The 26,583-nt window shown below is 45.2% G+C and overlaps 1 protein-coding gene across 2 annotated transcripts in view; it reads left to right on the top strand.

Annotated features, from left to right (window-relative positions):
* The window catches only part of RAD18 (RAD18 E3 ubiquitin protein ligase), a 406,657-nt gene that overhangs the window by 62,025 nt on the left and 318,049 nt on the right, over positions 1-26,583 (top strand). For both annotated transcript variants that reach the window (XM_077451576.1, XM_077451575.1), the window contains exon 5: positions 22,958-23,268. In XM_077451576.1, coding sequence (XP_077307702.1) covers positions 22,958-23,268 — 311 coding nt within the window. The remainder of the gene's footprint in view (positions 1-22,957; positions 23,269-26,583) is intronic.

The following is a 26,583-nucleotide window of genomic DNA, read 5'->3' as shown; positions in this document are numbered from 1 at the left end:
TTTATTTTTTATTTTTTTTAAGTCGGCGGCTACAAATACTGCAGCTGCTGACTTTTAAAATAAGGACACTTACCCGCCCAGCGCCCGTGATGTCGGCACCCGAAACCAATCTCTCGGGTGCTGCCGCCGCCATCTTGGGTATGGGAATCAGGAAGTGGAGCCTTGCGGCTTCACTTCCCGGTTCCCTACTGCGCATGCGCGAGTCGCGCTGCGCAATAAGGATGGTCCCTGCTGTTCCTGGGATCCGTGTGTTTCCCAGCGGACAGCGGGGGACCCGCAGGAAGTGGCGTAAAATATCCGCAGATTCTGCGGATATTTATGCCGCAAGTGGGTGCAAATACCTGTACTGTACAGGTATCTGCACCCCCCTCCCCCCTGAAAGGTGCCAATTGTGGCGCCGGAGGGGGGGAGGGTTCTGATGTGCGGAAGTTCCACTTTAGGGTGGAGCCCCGCTTTAATCATGCAGCTTTTTTTTTTTTTTTCCCCTTTTTTTTTTTTTTTTACTGAAATTCTCCCTCCCACGGGCAGACCTGAATTTTTCATGACTTTACCCAATTTAGCCATGCCGCTCCATACTTTGTAGCTAATAATATCCGTGCGGAGGTACCGCGTTATTATTATTGAACTCCAGACGGCGTTGCGTTTGCAGCGATAAGACAACCACTGGCTATTAGCAGAAGACAAGGAGCCCTTTCATTATGTCAATAATTCTGAGTAATGCGAAATTGAAGGGCACCGGGGTCTTAGCTGCATTTATTACATCCCACTTCCGTGAGGGTCTGACATTTAATAAGAAGGATCTGCCGCTTAGACTGTAAATTTATTGGCGAGAGGTTACAGCTCCTTCCTTGTAATTTTTATAACGGCGGCTGAGAGGTGGGATAACGAGGTCTGATTTTTGAATGAGACTGAGCCGCATTGTTACCGTCTGCTGTGCTGCTGGGGGAGACTCCTCACATCCTCTACAGTATTAAGACTTCATGTACTTGTCATGCGGAGACACCTTACTCGCCTATTAATAATCTGGTATAGGTTATGCCTTGGGGATATTTATTACAGCAAAAAGTAAAAAAAAAAAAAAAAAAAAAAAATATATATATATATATATATATATATATATATATATATATATATATATATATATATATATATATATATATATATATATATAATTTTTTTATTTTTTGCTTATAGCGCAAAAAAATAAAAACCGCAGAGATGATCAAATACCACTATTTGTGGGGAGAAAAAGGACGTCAATTTTGTTTGGGTGCCACATCGCACGACCGCGCAATTGTCAGTTAAAGCGACGCAGTCCCATATCTCAAAAAAAGGGCCCGGTCATTGAGCAGCCAAATTCTTCCGGGGCTGAAGTGGTTAAATCTAATGCTGCAATCCATGAAGTCGGCTAAACACATAGATGACATACAAAAAGCGATCTGTTTTTTTTTTTTTTTTTTTTTACCCGCCAAATGATTTGTATTTCTGTCCATCCAGCTCTGAGGTTTTACACATCTGTGCCCACACTGCAGAGTCCTGTCTGGCAGAGCCTGGGGATCAGATTTTTGTCTGCTGCAATTCAGTAAACACGGGTCTTGTCCCTCCCCCAACCTGACAATAAAAGGAGAGGCAGCAGACTGACAAGCTCATCTCTCTGTCGCTCTCCTCTCTCCTCCTGTCGGCATGCTCTTTGAAATGTAGTACTGCTAATTGGAATTTTGTGCTGCGTCTTCTCAGTGGGAAGAGGAAATATTCTAAAAAGGATATTAAATCATCAATCGGAAACACCAATGCTGCATTCTTTTAATGTGCGTTCTGTCGACCAGCGTATGAATGAATGAGTGACTTGTATAGCGCTGCCTATGCGAACCAAAACGCCCCCGGGGCGCTTGCCGCTGGTGTCCGTTTGGGTGTAGCACGGTCCTTTACCCCGTAGGGTCCCAACGTGCTTACAAATGCATACTAGGGCCAATTTTAGACCGGATCTAATTAACCTACCAGCTTGTCTTTGGAGTGTGGGAGGAAACCGGAGTACCCGGAGGAAACCCACACAGAGAGAACATGCAAACTCCAGGCAGATGGTGTCTTGGTCGGGACTTGAACCAGCAACCCTATTGCTGCTAGGTGAAAGTGCTAACCACTACACCACTGTGCCAATGCTGCAGTCGTTTCTGGTGACAACTGTTGTAGTTGTCGTTGTACTTGTGTGAACTCTCAATCTTTTAAGCACTTAAAGCTGAACTTTACACTCCCTACACCCCTTCTTTTTTTAATTTTTTTTATTTTTTAACCCCCACTTACCTGGTTGCGGGTCATGCACACTTAATATGCTCATCCAGCGTTATCCTGCCGAGATCTGCTGCTTCTCTGCACACCCCCCTCGATCCCATGCCTCCACTTCTGTGACGTCATCAGAAAACTGCCGGCTCTTCCAGGTTAAGATAACGGCCTCACCGATGATGGGCCGCCTGGTTCCGCCGCCGCCTCCTTTCCCATTGAAGGACTGTGCCTCCTGGGTTATGAGCCGTACATATTTCAGGAGGCCATGTGGGCAAAGTGCACGTCATTCGGGTAGAGAGACGAATGATGTGCACGGGGGTAGTCCAGGACTTTATTTTTTGTAAAAGGACAAAAAAAAAGCCAACTTTCTGCAGTGGAGGAGTGGATGTGTGTATGGGAGGCAACATACCCGGTCGGTCCTGCAAATTAACCTTGTTCACAATCTATGGGAAGCCGCCCTCCATAGACCCAGACCACACCTAGTAAGCATCAACCAATGATGGCAGGATTTGTGTTCTTGGTGGCCAGGCAAAGTCTAGGTAGAGCTTGGAAGCTCCCACCCATCAATGAACTTTGCAAGGTTAAGCAACTTCTTCTAGGGACCATTCTAAACGAAAAGCTAACCCCTCTAGTTATTGACACCCATGCTAAATATTTGAAGATTTGGGGTCCATGGCTGGACTACAACAGGCCCCTGCAACTAGATAGGTGGACTCCTGCCTTTACAAAAGGCCTTGACTTCTGTCCAAGTCAGCAACCAGCCCAGCCCCTGACTGATACTAAGCCCCACCCCTGAGGTTCAGCTTTGAAACGCCAGAGCCTCATTGGCCAGTAGAATATTTTTAAATCTTTTCCTTTTTGGATTTTCTGTGGCACCTTTTAAAATAGAAAAAAACATTATTAGACCTCACTCACACAGGTAAACTTAGATTGATTATATATATATATATATATATATATAATCAATTTTATTTTATTTTTTTAAATAACAAACATGATCTACTTACCTGCTCTGTGCTGTGATTTTGCATAGCGCAGCTCCGATCCTCTTCTCGGATCCCAGAGTGCCCCCATAGAAAGCCATTTGCTAAGGCAGAGCTGGTCCATGCTGGCTCTCTGTGTGCCCATAGAACACCCGGACCCCAGAAGAGGAGGATCGGGGCCACTCTGTGCAAAACCCACTGCACAGTGGAGGTATGACTTTTTTTTTTTTTTTTAAACTCAAACCTTTACAACCCCTTTTTAAGGTAAAAAAAAACAAAACCAAACACCTACTTTTATAACCACTTTATGTGCACTTCCGTGCAAAGGGCTCAGTGTTTGCCAGCACGGCACATACAGGTGTTCTGTGCATCCCCATGCTGGAAGCCCCTTTTAGGTCTATTAGGATGCTGCGGCTGCATGGACACAGCACTTGACACCTGTGGGTGTGTCCCCACGAAACTCGCGCCCCCCAGAGAAAAGCATCCACGTGGATGTCAAATTGGGAGCTGGAACTGCCTGTATGTGGATAAACGGAACACCTGTGCATCCCCTGCTGGCAAACATGGCCCTTTGTGCTGATATATGCTTAAAGGATAAGTTCACTTTAAAAAAAATAAAATAAATGTAAATTTTTTTTTTTGCAGGTAAAAAAAATAGTTCATTTAGAATTATTATTTATTTATTTTTTATTTTTTTGGAGCCTGCAAAGAATTGCACCAGCGCTGGTGCTACGCAGGTCTCCTGCAGATCTTTCTGTGTAGCTGTGTTGCCCGTACATCCCGTATTGCCAGGCAGATACACAGACAGGAGGAATCAATGAATGACCACAGCACTCCACAGCAGTTAATTGAGGACTACAAGACAACAGCCACAAAGGGTGTCGGGGCTTGTAGTTTCACGCACAGAGCTGTGTGAATGAATGACACGGCTACGTGGCCGGAGCCCCACACGGGCGCTCTGATTTAAGGGACAGCTAGTATGGAGGGGGGGGGACTTCTTCCCATACTGTTGTTGCGGGGGGGAACGGGCAGTTAGAAGAAACAGGTGTAAAATGTTTCTAAAGGTGGATGTCTCCTTCAAGTACGCCCATACGCCTCATGGTCATACATTCAATATGCTAGCCACCGTCATTGCAATAGTTTGAATTTGTAACTTTTGTTATATATTTTTTTTTTTTAATCAGATAAAATATATATGAATGGCCTGCACACGCTATTTTGGTGATACAAAGCTATGAGAAGTAGGACAGAGACTCTGCAGTAGCTCACAACCGCTTTTAGCTTTTACATTCCTTTTTCATATATATATATATATATATATATATATATATATATATACACACATACATTTATTTTTTTTATCTCTGAGACATACAGGCAGGTGAGCAGGATCTGTGACCCCCCATTATCAGATCACCTGCTGAAGGTGAGACGACATAATGGTTTTTGAAAACTTTATGCAGCTCTACAATAGCATAGAGATCTCATGAATATATTCAGGGAAAGTTAAAAATAAGCTGATGGCTAAAGAAAAAAGACCCCAAAAAAAAATCACACTCCGTAAGAGAGAGCATTGTAAAAACTGCCGTTCCTCACCTTGTATGTCTACTTTCAATACTCATGAGCCATAGACCTAGGAAAGGCATGCTGCCAATGAGAAAGCAAAGGCAGATATTTTTATCTCTTTGTTCTAGGTTACCCAAAGGATTAAATCTACAGTATCAACATAATACGAGATGAGGTAAAAGTAAGCTATAAAAGTTTCATAAAAGGGGCACACAAACACCCCCTGCACTCAGAGGACCCCCAACTTCAACTGGAACGCTCCAACAGTACAGCCCTCCTCAGTAAGGGGAATCTAATAAACAAAACAGGAGGGTACAAGTGCCTAGACCAGGTATATGCAATTAGCGGACCTCCAGCTGTTACAAAACTACAAGTCCCATCATGCCTCTGCCTCTGGATGTCTTGCTTGTGTCTGTCAGTCTTGCTATGCATCATGGGACTTGTAGTTCTGCAACAGCTGTAGGTCCGCCAATTGCGTATCCCTGACCTAGTGCATTACCACAAAATGTATTAGTAAAATGAACAAAACCCCTAATCCAGGAGAAAATATCATGCATTGTATCACATCAAATCATCATCCAGTGCCGGCATCAAGTAACCTGACCCGTGCACAACTGTGTGCAATCTGACGCATTTTGGGGGACGCACGCCCTTCCTCAGAGCGATCACCGACAAATATTTACCTGGGGGGTATAGTTGACTGTAGATGATTGTTTTGTTTTATTTTTTCCCATTTAAAGTGATTGTAAATGTTCACAAAAAAAAAAAACATACACATCATACTTGCATATTCTCCGTAATGATTTTTCACAGAGCAGCCCCGATCCTCCTCCTTTTTGGGTCCCCCACCAGCACTCCTTGCTCCCCCATCAAATTGCTTGCTCTGCTCTATTCTTATTAGTCATTAGTCATTAGTCAGGGGCGGCACGACTTGCAGCGCGACTCACAGACGCGACCTGCAAACGACTTCAGCGGCGACTTGCAAAACGACTTCTGTATAGAAGTCAATGCAAGTCGCCTGAAGTCGCCCCAAAAGTAGTACAGGAACCTTTTTTCTAAGTCGGAGCGACTTGAGTCGCTCCTATTAGAACGGTTCCGTTGTACAGAACGGAGCGCGACTTGTCAGGCGGCTAAGTCGCCTGGACAAAGTCGCCCCTGTGTGAACGGAGCCTTAGAGAAACGCACCAGTATATTTTTAAAATACCTTTTATGAGTTGTAGTGTGTAGAGCAGAGTCGTTGTGGAAGGAATAATAAAAAAAAAAAGCCACCTGAGGATTTGGTCCCCTGAATTTACTTTTTTAATCTTGCATATTTTTAATAAACAGGGAAATCCATACAAGCCTTGCAGCAATTCATAAAATTGATTAAGCTTACTCCTCAGAGATGCGATTGCCGGAAGAGAAAGATGAAATTTGGCACGAAATGCACGGACCTAAATAAAAGAAAAGAAAAAGGCTGTGTGCCGTAATGAGGCAAAAACAATGACTCTCCGTTCCCTTTAGATCAGTGATTCTCAACCAGGGTTCCTCCAAAGGTTGCTAGGGGTTCCTTCAGCATTGGGCAATTTCTGCCTCTCAGATAAGTTCCCACTGACACCATTGATCTTTTTAGCTCTCTGTAAGGAGGTAATTCTTCCCAATGACCACAAGTGTAAGGACCATTCTTCCCAATGACCACAAGTGTAAGGACCATTCTTCCCAATGGCCACAAGTGTAAGGACCATTCTTCCCAATGACCACAAGTGTGAGAACCATTCTTCCCAATGACCACAAGTGTAAGGACCATTCTTCCCAATGACCACAAGTGTAAGGACCATTCTTCCCAATGACCACAAGTGTAAGGACCATTCTTGCCAATGACCACAAGTGTAAGGACCATTCTTGCCAATGACCACAAGTGTAAGGACCGTTCTTCCCAATGACCACAAGTGTAAGGACCGTTCTTCCCAATGACCACAAGTGTAAGGACCGTTCTTCCCAATGACCACAAGTGTAAGGACCGTTCTTCCCAATGACCACAAGTGTAAGGACCGTTCTTCCCAATGACCACAAGTGTAAGGACCGTTCTTCCCAATGACCACAAGTGTAAGGACCGTTCTTCCCAATGACCACAAGTGTAAGGACCGTTCTTCCCAATGACCACAAGTGTAAGGACCATTCTTCCCAATGACCACAAGTGTAAGGACCGTTCTTCCCAATGACCACAAGTAAGGACCGTTCTTCCCAATGACCATCACACTAATGTATCATGAGTTGTAGATTTCAAATTTTTAGCAGGGGGTTCCCCGAGACCGGAGAACTAGTTCAAGGGTTCCTCTGTGTTGAAAAGGTTGAGAGAGGCTGGTCTAGATGATTCCCCCAAGTGTGATGAACCTCAATAGATACCTTCAGCATCTACTTTGGCTCTCTGTCACCCAAAACAAGAGACTTTTAGCTTCTCCTGTCTCTATGGGGGTGATGTGTGTACTCTCAAAGCCTCAGTGAAATCAGTTGGGTATACCTCTCAATATGGGGAGTTTGCTTCTCTGTAAAGACAGTGGCTAGTAGAGCTTGGTGGACTGGCTTGTGAGAAAATTATGGGGTTGGAGAAGATCTCACGAAAGGAGTGTTGGTACGGCAGACTAGAGAAATGAATGGAGAACAGAGGCTAGCCTGACGGAGGTTTTAGACCCAGACCAGAGCTTCTTGTGTCTCAAATACATAGAATTCTATCTGATAGCAAGGCCGGCATGCTTCTGCTGTTCCAATTCAGTCAGTACTTCAACAAATTTTAGGTGAACCCATGGAGAAAACATGAAAAGTAGAACAATGTTATCGTGCCGCGGATGGCTCACTCTGATTTTCTCGTGCCTGTCTAAAGCTTGATTTATTTTCCTTGTAACCATGGCAGTAATATTTATTTTGCAGACAAGGTTCTGCATCATTCTTATCTTCCTTGTCCTCTGGATTCTGGCTTTTATGATTAAAGGGACCATCGCTTTCACTGGTCGTTTCACCGTACTCTGCCACTGTGTTGGTAGGATTAAAGATCCATGCAAATGAGGTGAAACAAATGTCAATATGAAAAACAGACAATTCCACAGTAGCACACTAATTCAACTACAAATCTCCTAAATTATTGGCATTGTGAAATAATCTACATAAAACGCCCATACATAATAAAAAATGTCCATATAGCGTATCCAAAAAATGTTTGCTCCAACATACGCAAAGTTTGTGTCACCAGTGCAAAAATAAATATTGTGTTTTTTAAAATTTTTATGTGTTATTTAAATTTGGGTCAGATCTGCTGCAGTCATAAATTCTCCACCAATGGGAAGGGATAAACAATGTAATATTATAGTGCAATGGTCTCCAAATTGCGGCCCTTTGCTTGCTTTTACCTGGCCCTTGGGGGCACTATTCCCCCCCATGTCAGCAACCAATTATGGTGCACTATTCCTCCCACTGACACCAACGATGGGGCACTATTATTACCACTGACACCAACGATGGGGCACTATTATTACCACTGACACCAATGATGGGGTACTATTCCTCCCATCGATACCACCAATGGGGTACTATTAAAGAGGAAGTAAACCCTGATGGGTTTACTTCCTTTGATTCCCTGCAAAGGTAAAGCATAATGGACTACTATGCATCGCATAGTAGCCCATTATGTGTCACTTACCTGACACAGGAGCCAGCGAAGTCACCGCTGTCCCCTGTTGTCTGCCGCATCCATCTTCTCGGTGGGTCTCCGTGGGTCTCGCTGCTCTGCCGCTGTCATTCGATGAAGCCACAATGACATCACTCCTGCGCATGCGCACGGGAGCAGCCACTCGTGGCATATCGCCGTTGACAGCGGCTCGCTCAGTGCGCCTGCGCGCCGCTGTCTACGGCGCATGCGCCGTAGATAGCAGTGCCTGTATTTTGGCGAATATCTCCTAAACTGTGTAGGTTTAGGAGATATTTCTTGGACCTACAGGTAAGCCTTAATCTAGGCTTACCTGTTGGTCATAAGGGTTTACAACCACTTTAATCCCATTGACACCAATGATAAGAGCACTATTCCGCCCACTGATACCAATGATAAGAGCACTATTTCTCTCACTGATACCAATGATAAGAGCACTATTCCTCTCACTGATACCAATGATGGGGCACTATTCCTCCCCCTAATACCAATCATGGGGAATTGTTTATCCCCACTGACGTCCAAGACAGTTTCTACTCCCATCATCCACATTGTCCGGGCCTCCTAAAGTTTGGAGGAGAGTAAACTGGCCCTTTGTTTAGAAAGTTTGGAGAGACCCCTGTTATAGTGGATAACTGTGCCAACTCCAAAAAAAATTATTAAATATACCTGTGACAGTGAATACTAATTACATCCAGCAATTACATCTCATTCATTGTTGATTAAAACATAAAAGCTGTAAAAAAAAACTGTATAAATATTGGAGAAAATAGTCCCAGTGCTCCTCTTCACAAATGGGTAATCAAACCCACGTGCACGAATCTAAATCCGAGTTGAAAAGACTTCCACCAATCCGTGATACACCACTACCTACCAAAATGAACCTTCACCCGAAAACAATAATGAAAAAGCCTCTGTTTATGCCTGGATCAGTCACTTCTCTCGTTGGAATATGTCTGGGGTTTCCCAACCGGTATCTCAATCATTCCATGTATCTCCACCTTTGAGTGATCTTAAAATCTCATTGAAATAACGGCCATCGTTGCGCAACATTCCTTGCTTTATTTTGCTTAAAAAACATATGTAAACATTGCACCCGCATAGTATTGGTGCCTTAGGACCGGCACTGATTCTATTTTATCTTTCCGTTTAGAGCCTATACTAGCCATTACGTCTTCAGGAACCGGCGTGCGGTGCAAGCCTCGACGTCGGCATTACCCAGAAGCCTCTTTTTATGGACAGGCTGTGACATCGGCATTACCCAGAGGCTTCTGGGTAGCGCAACATCACAACCTGCCCCCAACCCATACAATATCGAGGCTTGCACCACACGCTGGTTCCTGGAGATGGAATGGCAAGTACAGGCTCGAAACGAAATGCTTGATGGACTCTGTGCCGGTCCTAAGGCACCATATTATGAGTGCAATGTTTACATAGGTTTTCAAGCAAAATAAAGCAAGGAGTGTTGCGCAGTGATGGCCGTTTGTTTTCTATGAGATTTTAAGATCACTCAAAGGTGGAGATACATGGAATGATTATTGAAATACCGGTTGGGAAACGCCAGACATATTCCAACGAGAGAAGTAACTGATCCAGGGATAAACTGAGGCTTTTTCATTATTGTTTTCTGGTGAATGTTCATTTTGGAAGGTAGTGGTGTATCACGGATTGGTGGAAGTCTTTTCAACACGGATTTAGATTTGTGCACGTGGGTTTGATTACTCATTTGTGAAGAGGAGTACTGCGGGACTATTTTCTCCAATATTTATACCGTTTTTTTTTTTGTTTTTTTTTTACTGCTTCTTTTATGTTTTAAGCAATAATGGATGGATGTAATTAGTATTCACTGTCACAGGTATATTTATACATTTTTTTGGGGTTGGGGCAGTTATCCAGTAAATTACAATATGGGTGATACAATCCACAATGAAAAGATAATGAAACAAAATCTTGTTGATCCACTGAAATCCTTCACCAAAGAGCTGTGTTCCAATCCCACTCCCTTAAGACTAAAGCTCACAAGATGCTATTGCCATTCATTCTCGTGTCTGGCAAATATCACCTTATTTGTTTTTGAAGAGCCGCTTATACACGTCAATCTCCATTCAGATCAATAAAGACACTTTCCACATGTAGGGATAGAAATTGCGACCGAGTCTCCAATAGCGTAAAAGCACCTTAAGGCCCCTTTCACACTGGGGCGTCGGTGCTGCCGGCGGTAAAGCACCGCTGTTTTTAGCAGCGGTTTACCGTAGTTTTTGGCCGCTAGTGGGGCGGTATTTTAACCCCCGCTAGCTGCTGAAAAGGGGTTAAAACGACCCGCAAAGAGCTGGCTGTTTGGCAGTGGTGCCAATTCAATTCAGTGAACATACATCGCTCCAAAGATGCAGCTTGCAGGACTTATTTTTTTTTTTTTGCATCTTGCCAGTGCACCACTCCAGTGTGAAAGCCCTCAGGCTTTCACACTGGAGAGACAGGAAAGGTGCTTTCCCACTACTTCAGTACTTGGAGCTACAGACGAAAGGTCCCAGCTTCCACAGACAAGTTTCCTATCGACCCTCAACCCATAGCACTTGCTGAGGCTAGTAGTAGTAGTACCACCTTATTAGGAAGAATAATGCAAAACTTGAGGAACTTCATGGTATGAGATTTATGGATAAGTATTTCTCAGCATTAAGGAAATCATTGATTATTCAAGGAACCTCCTCCATGCTTCACAGTTGAATGCAGGCACTCATTATTGTACTGCTGTCCAGCCTTTGGTGAACAAACAGCCTCCCGCTATAGCCGAAATATTACAAATTTGGACTCCTCAGTCCAGAGTATCTGCTGCCATTTTTCTGCACCCCAGTTCCTATGTTTTCCTGCATAGTTGAGTCTCTTGTTTTCACGTCGTAGGCATGGCTTTAGGGGCATAATTTTTCCAAGACTTCTCCAGACAGTAGATGGGTGTACCTGGGTCTTACTGGTTTCTGCCAGTTCTGTGCTGATGGCACTGCTGGACTTCCTCTGATGTCAAAGGGAAGCAAGCATGATGTCTTTTTATCTGCTGCATGAAGTTTCCTTGGCCGACCACTGTCTACAGTCCTCAATGCTACCTGGTCAATGGTCCAGGTAGCATTGAGGACTGTCAATGCTTAGAAATACAGGCAGATACTAATCCATCATGCCATACTATCAGAGAGATGTGTATATGGCTCCAAATTTATTATGAAGCAGGCCAACCACCCCAAATATACAGCCAATGTAATGAAAAACTATATTCAGTATAAAGTCCCCGATGGTGATGGTTTGACCCCCCACAAAGCCCTGTTCTCAACATCATGGAGTCTGTCTGGGATGACATGAAGAGACAGAAGGATTTGAGGCAGCCGCTATCCACAGAAGGTCTGTGCTTAGTTTTCCGAGATGTTTGGAACAACCTACCCCTACTAAGTTCCCAGCGGTACTTCCGTTTTTGGGAGGAGTTCTGCTTTAAGTATGAAAAAGGCAGGAGAGTTTAATACCACTTTAAGTGAACAGGGAGGCAGAAGACTTTCATAAGCATTTCATCTGACCTTTTTTTTGAAAGCTTTTCCACATTGATCCTTTATTATGAGCACAGTTCTGTCCGGCAGCCTTCTTCCTAAGAATATTTTACTCCAATTAATGGTATTGTATCCCTCACAGCCCGCTACACCTCCCGAGACCTACGTTTCTCGCTAAGCAGTTCTGCGTATTCTTTATTAATAAATCTCGCCAAGTAGATGGCATGCACATTATTCCAGAAATGAATGGAGTGTTGAATGAATAAAGAGCACAGATGAATCTCTTTTCCTCTTTAATTTAATAAGTGTAAAGGTTTTTCTATTTTTAAGACATTCAGAACACCAGCCACGTCCGCCCGATACATCACGCTCTGTCACGGCGGAGACATATTACAAAGGAATAATCCGTCATCGTCTGACTGAAGCTAGAAGGATAGGGGTGCTGAGAAGAGCCAATGATGAATTTACCATCAATGGCCGGTTCTTATTAGAAGATCATCAGTTTTGGCATGAAATGAATGACATTCGATGTTGGTGACTGGAAACAGAACGCTTACGCATTTCATTGCTCGCAACAATGAAGAGATGCTATTATTAAAGGTTGATTATACAGTGCATCTGGAAAGTATTCACGGTGCTTCACTTTTTCTACATTTTATGTTACAGCCTCATTCCAAAATGGATTAAGCTCATTCTTTTCCTCAAAATTCTTCAAACAATAACCCATGATGACAACGTAAAAGAAGTTTTGTTTTGAAATCTTTACAAATTTATAAAAATTTTTAAAAAATCCCATGTACGTAAGTATTCAGTCTTTCCTCAATACTTTGGTGAAGCGCCTTTGGCACCAATTACAGTCTCAAGTCTTTTTGAGTATGATGCTACAAGCTTGATACACCTATTTTTGAGCAGTTTCTCCCATTATGCTTTGCAAGACCTCTCGAGCTCCATCAGGTTGGATGGGGAGCTTTGGTGCCTAGGTATTTTCAGATCTCTCCAGAGATGTTCAATCGGGCTCAAGTCTGGGCTCTGGCTGGGCCACTCGAGGATATTCATAGTTGTTCCGTAGCCTCTTCTTTATTCTGTTGGCTGTGCACTTAGGGCTGTTGCCCTGTTGCAAAATGAACTCCGCCGCAGTCTGAGGTCCAAAGTGCTCTGGAGCAGATTTTCAAGGCTGCCTCTATTTGCTGCCTTCATCTTCCCTCGATCCTGATTAGTCTCCCAGTTCCTGCCTCTGAAAGAGATCCCCATAGCATGATGTTTCTACTGCCATGTTTCGCTGTAAGGATGGTATTGGCCAGGTGATGAGCAGTGCCTGGTTTCCTCCAGACATGACGTTTGCCATTCAGGCCAAAGAGTTCAATCTTTGTTTCATCAGACCAGAGAAATTTGTTTCTCATGGTTTGAGAGTCCTTCAGGTGCCTTTTTTGGAAGACTCCAGGTTGGCTGTCATGTGCCTTTTACTGAGCAGTGGATTCTGTCTGACCACTCTACCATACAAGCCTGATTGGTGGAGTGCTGCAGAAATGGTTGTTCTTCTGGAAGGTTCTCCTATTTGCACAGAGAAACGCTAGAGCTCTGTCAGAGTGACCATCTGGTTCTTGGTCACCTCCCTGACTGAGGCCCCTCTCTTCCGATTGCTCAGTTTTGCTGGGCGGCCCGCTCTAGGAAGAGTTTCTGTGGTTCAAAACTTCTTCCATTTACAGATGATGGTCACTGTGCTCATTGGGACCTTCAATGGTGCAGAAATGTTTCCCCCGATCTGTGCCTCCATACAGTCCTGTCTCGGAGGTCTACAGACAATTCCTTGGACTTCATGGCTTGGTTTGTGCTCTGACACGCACTGTTAACTGTGCAACCTTCTATAGACAGGTGTGTGCCTTTCCAAATCATGTCCAATAAACTGAATTTACCACAGGTGGACTCCAATCACGTTGTAGAAACATTTCAAAGATGATCACTGGGAACCGGATGCACCTGAGCTCAATTTTGAGTTTCATGGGCAAAGGCTGTGAATACTAATGTACACGTGGAATATGAATAATGAATTTAATCAGTTTTGGAATAAGGCTGTGACATTACAAAATGTGAAAAACGCGAAACCCTGTGAATACTTTCCGGATGCACTGTATATTTTATTATTTGCGGGTAAAAACTCAGACATATACGGTATGTATAAAACATTAGTGAGAGAGACCTTGTCCAGAAATATCCTGAGACATTGTAAACAAGTAAGGGAGAACTTTTTCAAATACAAGTCCAGTTTTTATGAATCGGCATTAAAAAAGACTGGTCAAAAATTTCATCCATGGGAGAGTTCCAAGGCCAAAGCCACTGCTGATCAAAAAACACAAAGGTTCGTCTCGCGTTTACCAAAAAACATCTGGATTATCCCGAAGACTTTTCTCCAAATATTCTGTGGACCGATTATAGAAAAGTTGAACTTTTTGAAAGGTGTGCGTCCTGTTACATCTGGCGTAAAACGAACACAGCATTTCATAAAAATAACATATTCCCAACAGCCACACATGGTGGAGGTAGTACGACTGTCTGGGGCTGCTTTGCAGCTTCAGGACCTGAACCACTTGCCACCGTTGATGGAACTATGAATTCTGCGCTCTACCAAAACAAATCCTGAAGGAGAATGTTTGGCCATCAGTTCCTGACCTCAAGCTCGGGCACTTGGGTTATGCAGCAGGACAATGATGCGAAAAACACACCAGAAAGTCCACCATTGAATGGCTCACAAAAACAAAAAACTGCAGGTTTTAGAGTGGCCTAACCAAAGTCTTGACTTAAATCCAATTGAGATGCTGGGACATGACCTTAACCACTTGCTTACTGGGCACTTAAACTCCCCTCCTGTCCAGACCAATTTTCAGCTTTCAGCGCTGCTGCACTTTGAATGACAATTGCGCGGTCATACAACACTGTACCCAAATTATTTTGGTGGTACTTGATCACCTCTGCGGTTTTTTATTTTTTGTTAAAAGTAAAAATACAGAATTAAAAAAAAAAAATTTTTTTATTTTCTTATAAAATTTTATAATTTTTCTCCTTCATTGATGTACGCTGATGATGAGGTGGCACTGATAGGGGGCAATAATGGGCACTGATCGGTTACACTGATAGGCAGCACTGCTAGTTAACACTAATTGGCACCACTGATGTGCACTTGATAGATGACATTTGTGGGCATTGATAGGTGGCACTGGTGGGTGGCAATGGCATGTGGCACTGGCAAGGGGTTACTAGTGGGCAAAGATGAGTCATAATTGCCTCTTTCTCTTCGGGACCGATGTTGCAGATGAGCCCGGCGATCGGCTTTTTTGTCTTCTCACGCTGTTAGCGTGAGGAGGAAAAAAAGAGATTGAAGAGCTTTTGTTTACATCATGTGATCAGCTGTCATTGGCTGACATCTGATCACATAAGGAGTCGGGACCGACCCCTTACTCGGATCGGTGATCACCCGAGTCTCAGTGGCTCGATGTTCACAGCGCACTATGCGCACCCCCTGCAGGGTGCGTGTGCAGTGGAGGCTGCCGTATAACGGCCTCCCGTTAAATTCAGGTCCGCGCTGTGGCCGTCATTCGGCTATAGCGTGGACGTCAAGCGGTTAAACAGGCTGTTCATGCTGGAAAACCCTCCATTGTGGCTGAATTAAAACAATTCTGCAAAGAGTGGGCCAAAATTCCTCCACAGTGATGTAAAAGATTAAATGCCAGTCTTTGATCATTCAGTTGTCAGTCTTGAAGCCAGAGGATAGATGCTGCATCCACCTAGGTAAGTATGATTCTTGGGGGAGGGGGAAAAAAAAATCCTCAACTTCCCTTTTAAAGTCCAATAAATAAGTGCACATATATGTGCAGATAAAAGGTGCTTTTATTTTTGCATAGGAAGTAAAAAGAAAAAACTGCGCTGGACAAAAACTAATAAAATTAAATAGCAGCAACACAAAGTGAAATATACACAAAACACAATAAAAAACAATAAAGGTTGCGCTCTAAACTATATCGTAAAAATACTCAGTGAATGAATATTGTGGACAAAAATTAATATAATCTCATATTCTCCAAAAAATAGGATAACGATTTCTTGTAAAATAAAAGGTTATCAGATGGACATTCAGTAGTAATATATTAATGTCCAAAAAACTGGCAAAACAATGTCCAATATCTGTGCAATGTTTAGTGACAGCATGTGATGAAATCCACAATCGAAGTGACTTTGCTGGAAAAATCCCACCACCAGTGGTATTAATACGGTATTTAGGCTGGGTTCACACTGCTGCGGGTGGGAGATCTGGATGTGATTCGCACCGCACTGCAGTGCAAATCACATCCGATCTCCGTAGCAATGCGAGTTCAGCCATACAGATAGTATGGCTGAATTCGCATCGCTCCCGCCGCAAACTCGCACGGGACCCTTTTTTTGGTCCGCAGCCGAATCGGATCTGGGGGTGTCATTAACATTTCATTGACACTCCCAGCAGCCCGCATAGGGCAGTGTGAACTGCCGGCGGGAGGCATGCGATGCGGGAAAACGCAGCGGTTTCGCGGCGTTCGCGCATCGCTATGGTGTGAACCTAGCCGCTGCGTTTTCCTGTTAAGGCCTTAAGGCTAGGTTCACACCATAGCGATGCGGGAACGCCGCGAAACCGCGGCGTTTTCCCGCATCGCATGCCTCCCGCCGGCAGTTCACACTGCCCTATGCGGGCTGCTGGGAGTGTCAATGAAATGTTAATGACACCCCCAGATCCGTCCGCATATTGCAGTGCGATCTGCACACTCGCACAGGAATCGGATCGCATGGTGTGAACACCCATGCGATCCGATTCTGCTGCGGACCAAAAAAAGGTTCCCGTGCGAGTTTGCGGCGGGAGCGATGCGAATTCAGCCATACTATCTGTATGGCTGTACTCGCATCGCTACGGAGATTGGATGTGATTTGCACTGCAGTGCGGTGCGAATCGCATCCGAATCTCCCACCCGCAGCAGTGTGAACCCGGCCTTATACCGTACAGCTGGCATTAAATACCAGCTGTACGGTATTTAATGCCTGTGGCTTACAGCCAGCCAGGGCCTTTTTCCTCAGTGGATTTCAGGAAACTATCTGGTCGTCACATCTGTGGAGGGGTCCCCCGGTCAGAGCTGTATCCACACACGAATCCTCCACTGGCAACCAATGGACTTGCAAAAAAAAGTGGTGCAAATTGGCTCAAAGAAAGGAAAATTAGATGGCCATAGGTAAAACCCGTAGGGTATTTATTAATATAAAAAACTAACGCTGTAGATGTATAAAAACATCAATAAGTAAAAAAGCTGGCGGGTTGCAGTAGACATGCCCGTGCTTACAAGCCAACGGGACGTTGCGCGTGTTGACGTCAGTACTGCTCCTCCCGACGCGTTTTGTCAGTTTTGACGTTGTCCCCATGACTGCATGTACTGCAGCCGGCTGGAATTTTTACTTATTGTTCTGTTTTTATACGCCTATGGCATTTTTTTATGTTAATACCCTACGGGTTTTACCTATGGCCATCTCATTTTCTTTTCTTTGAGCCAATTTGCATTTTGGTTGCCAGTGGAGGATTTAGCTCTGACCGGGGGACCCCTCCACAGATGTGACGACCAGATCATTTCCTGAAATTCACTGAGGAAAAATGCCCTGGCTGGGTGTAAGCTACAGGCATTAAATACCTTACAGCTGGTAAGCGCACACTTCATATGGTGGTGGGATTTTTCCAGCAAAGTCACTTCGATTTGTGGATTTCATCACATGCTGTCACTAAACATTGCACAGATATTGGACATTGTTTTGCCAGTTTTTTGGACATTTAATGTATTACTGAATGTCAATCTGATAACCTTTTAATTCACAAGAAATTGTTATCCTATTTTTGGGGGAATATGAGATCACTATTTTAATTTTTGTCCACAATATTCATTCACGGTATCGTTTAGAGCGCAACCTTTTTGTTATTTTTTATTTTTACATAGGAGCCTGCAAAGCAATCGATTAGTTATCACGAGTGCATTGCACAGGCTCCTGCGGATTCTTCCTCCTGCACTGTGTCCATACCGAGATACAGGCTTTCAGTTGAAAAGGTGGACGAAGAGTCAATGGACTATGAATGTGCTGATCACCACACGCTTGTGTTCCATTGACAACTACGAGTCCATCTGCTGCAGTGGCAGATGGGACTTGTATTTCGTTCACAGATCTCTGCGAATGAAGGAGGCAGCTGTTTGGGGCTCTGATGGCAAAAGTGACAGCTGCCAGAGAAAAGAACCCACACACAGTCATAAGGGAGAGAGGGGTCCCCATAAATACAAGGACTAACAGGGTGCAAAAGGCGGAGTTAACCTTTAACTCTTACACAGCATACAGGGAGCACTGAAAACAGGAGTTCCCTAAATTCCACAAATGGTGAGGGGATCTTGTGGTCATCACTATATACAAGATCAAACAAAAGAAAAGGCATACAAATTTTTAGTAGATCAATCAAATTATCATTGGACAGACTGGTAGTAGTTCGGCAACACTCCACAAAACAAGGTCATCCCTTAGGAAAGGAGGAACAACCCACAATTGATAATCTGTGTATGAAATAAAATCTAAATCGAATGACAAAACTTCTGGAGTCCACAACTTTTAGTGAAAAAACAAGTTCACAGGAAAAGAACACAGAATGGCCGACACAAAACGAACTCCCCCCTTCTTCAGGGTTCAGGGACTTTAAGCAGTGGGACTGTTAACATGATATAGTGGCCAGGGCTGATTCATAACCGCTTCCAAATAACCTTGGAATCTGTACAGCATGAAGAACGCTCATACTGCTCGGATCCAAGGTTACTGAAAACTATTATACCCGCGCTATGAACAAAATACAGCTAATAGGTGATTTTCTGGACAGCTGCTGCTCACAATTGTCATAAAAACGGCTGGAAATACGAACCAATTGCAGTGCTGTTCGCCTACTGCTCTCATAGTGCGACCAAACCATATTACAAAGCCCAAACTATAACAAAACGTTCAAGAAATGATTCCTAAATCTCTGTGCCATCAGTCCGTGAACCGTTGATTTGCCAACTGCACACTGTAGATTTACTGCTTTACTGCGGGCCTGCAGCGTAGAATGACGTATACAGTGCTCAGCATAAATGAGTGGACCCCTTTTGAAAGATTTTAATCCATATCTAAAAGAGAACGCAAGAACAATTTCCAACATTTTGACAAAACTGAGTTTAAGGCCTCATTCAGACGAGGCGGATCCGCTTGCATGGAGTCCGCTGGCTCAGCGGGAGTTCTCTCCGTTTAACTCCGCCGAGCCGGCGGATGACAGGTCCCTCTTTGCTCACTGAGCGGGGAGGGGCTTTTCGAGCGCTGCAGGATTCTATGGAGAGATGGGATGAAAACGGACCGCATGTCTGTTTTTTTTCATCAGATCTCACCCGATCCGCCAGCGATGGATCCAGATGTGGGGCCACCCGTCTGCTTTCGGGTCGGATGTCAGCGGACATGTCACCGCTGACATCCTTTGCTCCATAGACTAGCACGGAGCGCCCGTTCTGGTCTGCTGTCAAAACTGACAGGCGGACCTGAGTGGTCCGACAGTGTGAAAGGGGCCTAATAGAACATTTGTGTAGCTCATTACATGAAAGGAAGGTTAATATCATTTAGATTTCAAAATCTTCAGTTTTACTCGAATTATGCAAAAACGAATACACCCCACAACAAAAACTACCTAATCTAGTATTTTTTTTTTGACCTCCATGATTTGTAAGGACGGCGCCAAGTCTTCTAGGCATTGAATGAAAAAGTTGGCGACATATTGCAACATCGATCTTTTTCCATTCTTCAAGAAGACCTCTTTTAGAGCCTGGATGCTGGATGGAGAGTGATGCTTGTCTCTTTAGAATTCCCCATAGGTGTTCCATTGAGTTCAGATCAGGAGACCTATTGGCCACCACTGAATCCCTTTCACCATGATGTTCTTCAGAAATGCAACCTTGTGTGTTTTGGATCATTGTCGTGTTGGAAAAGTACACGGCGACCAAGGGCATGGAGTTTTAATATAGAGCAGATACCATCAATGAAATGAAGTTTCCCGCCACCAGCAGCATTCTTGCAGCCCCACAGAAGGTTGCTGCCACCATGTTTCACTGTAGGCACCAGGCATTTTTTTTTATACGTCTCACCTTTGTCACACCATACAGTTTTGAAACCATCAGTTCTAAATACATTTATCTTGGCCTCATCATTCCAGAGTACAGAGACCCTGTAGTCTTCTCCTTTTTCTGGTGAGGCTGCGTTTGATGGGCGCTGGTGAGGCTGCATTTGATGGGCGCTGGGTAGGCTGCGTTTGGGCGCTGTTGAGGCTGCGTTTGATGGGCGCTGGCGAGGCTGCGTTTGGGCGCTGGCGAGGCTGCGTTTGATGGGCGCTGGCGAGGCTGCGTTTGATGGGCTCTGGCGAGGCTGCGTTTGATGGGCTCTGGCGAGGCTGCGTTTGGGCTCTGGCGAGGCTGCGTTTGATGGGCTCTGGCGAGGCTGCGTTTGATGGGCTCTGGCGAGGCTGCGTTTGATGGGCTCTGGCGAGGCTGCGTTTGATGGGCTCTGGCGAGGCTGCGTTTGATGGGCTCTGGCGAGGCTGCGTTTGATGGGCGCTGGCGAGGCTGCGTTTGATGGGCGCTGGCGAGGCTGCGTTTGATGGGCGCTGGCGAGGCTGCGTTTGATGGGCGCTGGCGAGGCTGCGTTTGATGGGCGCTGGCGAGGCTGCGTTTGGGCGCTGGCGAGGCTGCGTTTGGGCGCTGGCGAGGCTGGAGCTTCATTAAAAAGGCAGGGTATACATAGGCAGGGCAAAGGGGGTGGAGCCAAGGGGGGGTGGCAAATGAGGTTTTGCCTAGGGCAGTGGTGGTGAACCTTGGCACCCCAGATGTTTTGGAACTACTTTTCCCATGATGCTCTAGTACTCTGCAGTGTAGCTGAGCATCGTGGGAAATGTAGTTCCAAAACATCTGGGGTGCCGAGGTTTGCCATCACTGGCCTAGGATGTCAAAAATCCTTGCACCAGCCCTGTTTCTGGTTGTCATGCTGACCCCCCCCCCCTTTAATACTTATCGGTAACTTGGTTAAACTGTGCTTTGAAAACGCCAACAAATTTTTCATTTTCAGCTCCAGGGAAGACTTGAAACAATCATTGAACTCAAAATACATTTATCATCGTAGCTTGTCTTCTCGTCTGACACTTAAACATCCATCAGACGTGTTTATCTTTGGACCCGGCAGAGAAAACCTCTGTGCTCAGTGGCTCTATATTGTCAGCAGTGGCCCTGTGATTACCATCATTACAGATTAACGTGCTCCGCGGTCTATTAATGGGGGGCGCCCGCTTCTGTCAAATTCGCCAGGATTTTAAGCTTAGCAGGAAGCTGAACTCGGTAGCATTGTTAAAGAAATTCAGGAAAGGAAAAAAGTCGCTCAGACCAATTTTTGAAGGAAGTATTGTGCACCTGTTACCACGCCGGCTGATGGTGGAATGCACTTTCCAAAAAATGTTTTATTCATTTTTTTTTTTTACCTTCTGACGCACGGCTCACAGTGGAAGATTAAATCAATATCGATCGCTGTATTGAAAGCTTTAAAAACAGTTTTTCAATATTCTTTCTTTTTATTCTTTCTGTGCATTGATTTACTGTTTAGGGGATGAAGGTATCAAACTGTCTCTTCTGGAATAAAATAGGTTTAGTGTGACTGCTAATAGGGAAAGGTTTGATCTGTCTTGTGGGTACCTGAAACTTTTTACTGTTCCCGGCTCTCCATTGTCTTACTCTGGTTCTGTGTGTCTGTTTATTCTTTGATCTATTCTTTTATCTTTTTTGTGAATCTCTCTCCTCCTGAGGCTAGGGTAAAAACAAATGCAATCTAATCTGATTTTAATTTTCAGGGCGATTATGTCAGGCATGCCAACCCGCAACAACTAATTTCAGGGAGGTGATGCTTCACATTGGCGCTGACCCCCGCCCCCCCCCCCCCCCAAAAAATGAAATGCAACCTTACCAATGCCAATTAAATGCGGCTATACCAGTCTCTCTCTCTCTCTCTCGTATCCCCTCTCTCTCTCTCTCTCTCTCTCTCTCTCTCTCTCTCGTATCCCCCCTCTCTCTCTCTCTCGTATCCCCCCTCTCTCTCTCTCTCTCTCTCTCTCGTATCCCCCCTCTCTCTCTCTCTCTCTCTCTCTCGTATCCCCCCCCTCTCTCTCTCTCTCTCTCTCTCTCTCTCGTATCCCCCCCCTCTCTCTCTCTCTCTCTCTCTCTCTCTCGTATCCCCCCCTCTCTCTCTCTCTCTCTCTCTCTCTCTCTCTCTCTCTCTCTCTCTCTCTCTCTCTCGTATCCCCCCCTCTCTCGTATCCCCCCTCTCTCTCTCTCTCGTATCTCTCTCTCTCTCTCTCTCGTATCCCCCCCTCTCTCTCTCTCTCTCTCTCTCTCTCGTATCCCCCCCTCTCTCTCTCTCTCTCTCTCGTATCCCCCTCTCTCTCGTATCCCCCCCCCTCTCTCTCCCCCTTCCTCAACAGTAAATCCCTCTCATCAACATAAGACCACTCCAGCAACAATAGATCCATTTTTCTTAGATGTACAGTATTTTTTTCTAAGTTCTATATCTCATTTTGCTTTGTCCGGGTTTGTGATGGTTTGCTATACGTAGAAGTGATGACAAAGCTGTTTCGGGCTATTGCTAGCGACAGCTTTTTAGGAATGAATCTCGCCTGGTTTCTTGGCCGGCTTTAGAGAGGACACCTTTAAATTTAGTTTTCCTTTACTGTAGGGATACCACTTCAGAATAGAAAATGATACATATGCATTTATGATGAAGATTAAATGTATTCCTTTTATTAAGGATATAAACACATCTGTTACTCCTTTTAGGAAGCATCTGTCTCGCCACACGGATTATCCTTCCTCATCATCACAGAATCCTTTGAAAGACAGACTCACTGCTGCCAGATCTCGGGGATGCGCCAGGAAGAAGGGGGGGACACTGATGGAAAAATTCCTAGTGAAAAATACAGAGTCGTCCAAGAGAATGTTAGACACCTCCATCGAGGAATCCTTAGACTCTAGCCTGCCGGCCAAGCCCGTCTCTGCTAAGAAAATCAAGCAGGAGGTGGAGGAGTCTGTAGTCGAGTCTTCTACCATAGAGGAGCCATCTACATCTACCCCTAAAGTCTCTGTAAAGGGTAAATGTTTTTTTGTTTTTTTCCCCTAACATCTTTTGACGCCTGCAGGATTAACTGCTTAGTGTGAACATAAGTGGTTTTTCCACCCAAAACTGATGGGCACATTTACCTCATCCAGACCACAGTGATCCCTGCTTCTGTGCCCAGGGATATCTGGAGAGCTCTGTGCCCGGGGATATCTGGAGAGCTCTGTGCCCGGGGATATCTGGAGAGCTCTGTGCCCGGGGATATCTGGAGAGCTCTGTGCCCGGGGATATCTGGAGAGCTCTGTGCCCGGGGATATCTGGAGAGCTCTGTGCCCGGGGATATCTGGAGAGCTCTGTGCCCGGGGATATCTGGAGAGCTCTGTGCCCGGGGATATCTGGAGAGCTCTGTGCCCGAGGGGAGCTCTGGAGAACAAAAAAGGAAGTAAAACCCAGTTTTACAACAGAACTTACACTTGTAGAGGAAGAAGCAGTACAAGGAGACAACCAGTTGCGCTGCAGAGCTCATGTGCTAATCAGGAGCATGCTGGTAGGAGGAAAGCAGAATGACAGAGAGATGAGCTTATCAGTGTGCTGCTTTTCATTTCACTGTCCAATCACAGGCTGAAGGAGGGACAAGACTTGTGTTACTTAAAGTGATTGTAAACGATCACCTTGCAGAACAACCCAATCGGTTTAAAAATAAAAATGGAATGCAAAACATTTTTTTTTTATAGATATAAAAAATAACATTATAAATACCTTTTTCCCTCCCCGTCTATCAGGACAGCCACAATGAGAGACCCCATTCCTAGGAAACACTGTGCCAGCCCACTTCGGTTATTTGTGTTTCCTCTGGTGGGGAGACACTGTTTTGGAACCTGGCCAGACAATCGGGGAGACCGTGGCTTATAAAGCCCTGTAAGGGAGTTCGGGGCGCTCCCAGGGATGCGTTGAGGTACATACCGGACCACACTGTTCGCCACCTCATCTTCACCGAGTGTGGGCATAAGATCCAGGGGCTCACCATCGCATTCACAGGGATGCAGCACAGAAACCGCTGAGGGTGGATGTCTCCCTTTGACCCGCGACTTCTGGTTCCAGGTCCAGGCGCTGATAGTGGGCCGAGAGGAGTCGAGAACACGGCACAGGCAGCGTGAGACTCCACAGCAACCACCAGCGTGCCAATGTCTGAAGCGGACGCCCAGACAGTGCACAGCAATGCTAACTCCAGCCACCCAAAGGTAAGAGTACCCTGGGGAGAGGTCCTCTTTATCTAGGATTTCCCCCCCTCCACGGATGGTTCCTGGTAGTGGGGAAGGGGGTCCCTCTGGGTGGTCAGAGGGAGGAAGGCTCAGGTCCTTACCTTTTTAAAAGGCCTAGAACACTCCCAGGTTTGTGACCTGTATGCAAGGGGGAAAGGTGATGTTATTTATATTGTTCTTGCATGTATTTCAGAAAGCTACTGAGAAATCAAGATCGTCACATAGCTCTAGGAGAAAGTGCGCCTCTTTTAGGGCTACCCTAGCAGAATCTTGGACAAAAGTATTAGGCAAAGACTGTATAGATGTTTTAGTCAGAGAAAGGGCATCAGAGCAGGAATCGGGGGTTAGCGGCTTCAGTGAAGGAACTTTCCTCCACCTTTTTAGTCTTTTAAATCTTTGTTTGAAGTGTTTCAGCTTCCTACTAATCCCTCTCCTGCACCCCAAATTGCAACCCCTCCACAAGCACAGAGATCTACACCTGGCACGGCAGAGGGAGCTACCGGGGCCTCCAGAGAGGAGTCAGGGAAGAGCCGGATAGTGCAACCTCTGGTTCCCAGGAGGAGTCTGTGGGAGAGGACCAGGATGGGGAGTCCAGGAAACCCTCAAGATATAAGCTTTCCCTGGAAGAGGTAGAAGACCTCTTGGAGGCAATTTACACCACCCTTGATATTCAGGCAGACAAGAAACCCCAACACTCCATGACCAGATGTACAGGGGCATGGGGGAACAGAAAAAAGTTTTCCCAGTCCATGATGTCCTGGTGGAAACGGTAAAGGAGGAGTGGCAGAATCCTGAATGGAAACACTTTTCCTCTAGATCTTTGAAAAGAAGGTTCCCGTTTTCAGAAGATCCATTGTCCATCTGGGATAAAAACCTTAAACTGGACTCTGCCTTCTCCCAGGTCTCCAGACATACCGATCTGGCTTTTGAGGATATGGGAGCTCTAGCAGATACTATAAGAGAATGGATCCCCTTCGAAAGAAAACCTGGGAATCAACCATAGGAAATCTGAAACCAGAAATGGCTGTCATAGTGGAGGCCCGTAACCTGGAGAATTGGCTTTCCCAAATTCAGGCTCATATTGAAGCGGGAACCGCCAAGGAAACTATATTGTCATCTTTTCCTACTATTTTGCAAGGAGTGACATATATAGCGGATGCGTCCACAGAGTCTGTCTGCAGGTCTGCCAGAACTGTGGCTCTAGAAAACTCGTCCAGAAGAGGCCTGGGAACTAGGGATGGATGCACTAACACAGAGCTGGCATTTAAAACAAAATGCTATGCCTTCCCGCCACTGGTCTTGCTACCAGTAGTGCTGAGAAAATTTCAAACAGAACACCTCTCTGATCTTGGTGGCACCACATTGGCCCAGAAGGTCCTAGTTCTCGGTCCTCAAACAGCAGTAGAACCTCCATGGTTACTACCACTCTGGGAGGATCTACTTTCACAGGGCCTTTGTCCCCAGGTACATTGATGGAACCTAGCGGCCTGACTACTGAGGAAGGGTTATTAAAGACCAAGGGTTTTTTCAGAAATGCAGATATCCACTCTCAGTAACAGAAAGGAGGAGATGTGCTGGATCTACAAAAAGGTCTGGATACGCTTTATCGAATGGTGTGCAGGAAACTCCTTCAAGATACAGAGCCCCATAGCAGTTTTGGAGTTTTTGTAGTGTGGGGCAGATAAGGGGTTAGCCATGAGTACCCTAAAGAGCCAGGTATCAACACTTGCATATTTGGAAAGACCTCTGGCCGCCAACCCTTGGGTGGTCAGATTTTTCAGATCACTAGCAAGGCAGAGACCAGTGCAAGGGCCATCCTTCCCTAAGTGGGACCTATCTTTGGTCTTACAGGCCCTAACGGAGCCACCATTTGAACCTTGAGAAATTTGTTCTAAATCTTGCTTTCAAAACAATATTTTTGGTTGCAGTAACAACTTCTAGGGGGGTCAGCGAAATAGAAGCTTTATCGGTGAGGCCCCCTTTTTGTGTTTCCTCGCATTGAGTTGTTTTCAAAATGGATCCAACATTCTTGCCTAAAGTGGCTTTGACTTTTCATAGAAATCAGGAGATGGTTTTACCTACTTTTT

The sequence above is a fragment of the Lithobates pipiens genome, unplaced genomic scaffold (genome assembly GCF_037356315.1).
Source record: "Lithobates pipiens isolate NorthernLeopardFrog02 unplaced genomic scaffold, aLitPip1_a1.2 Scaffold_23, whole genome shotgun sequence".
NCBI classification, from domain to species: Eukaryota; Metazoa; Chordata; class Amphibia; order Anura; family Ranidae; genus Lithobates; species Lithobates pipiens.
The sequence above is the reverse complement of the archived record's forward strand: the minus strand, read 5'-3'. Positions and strand labels throughout refer to the sequence as shown.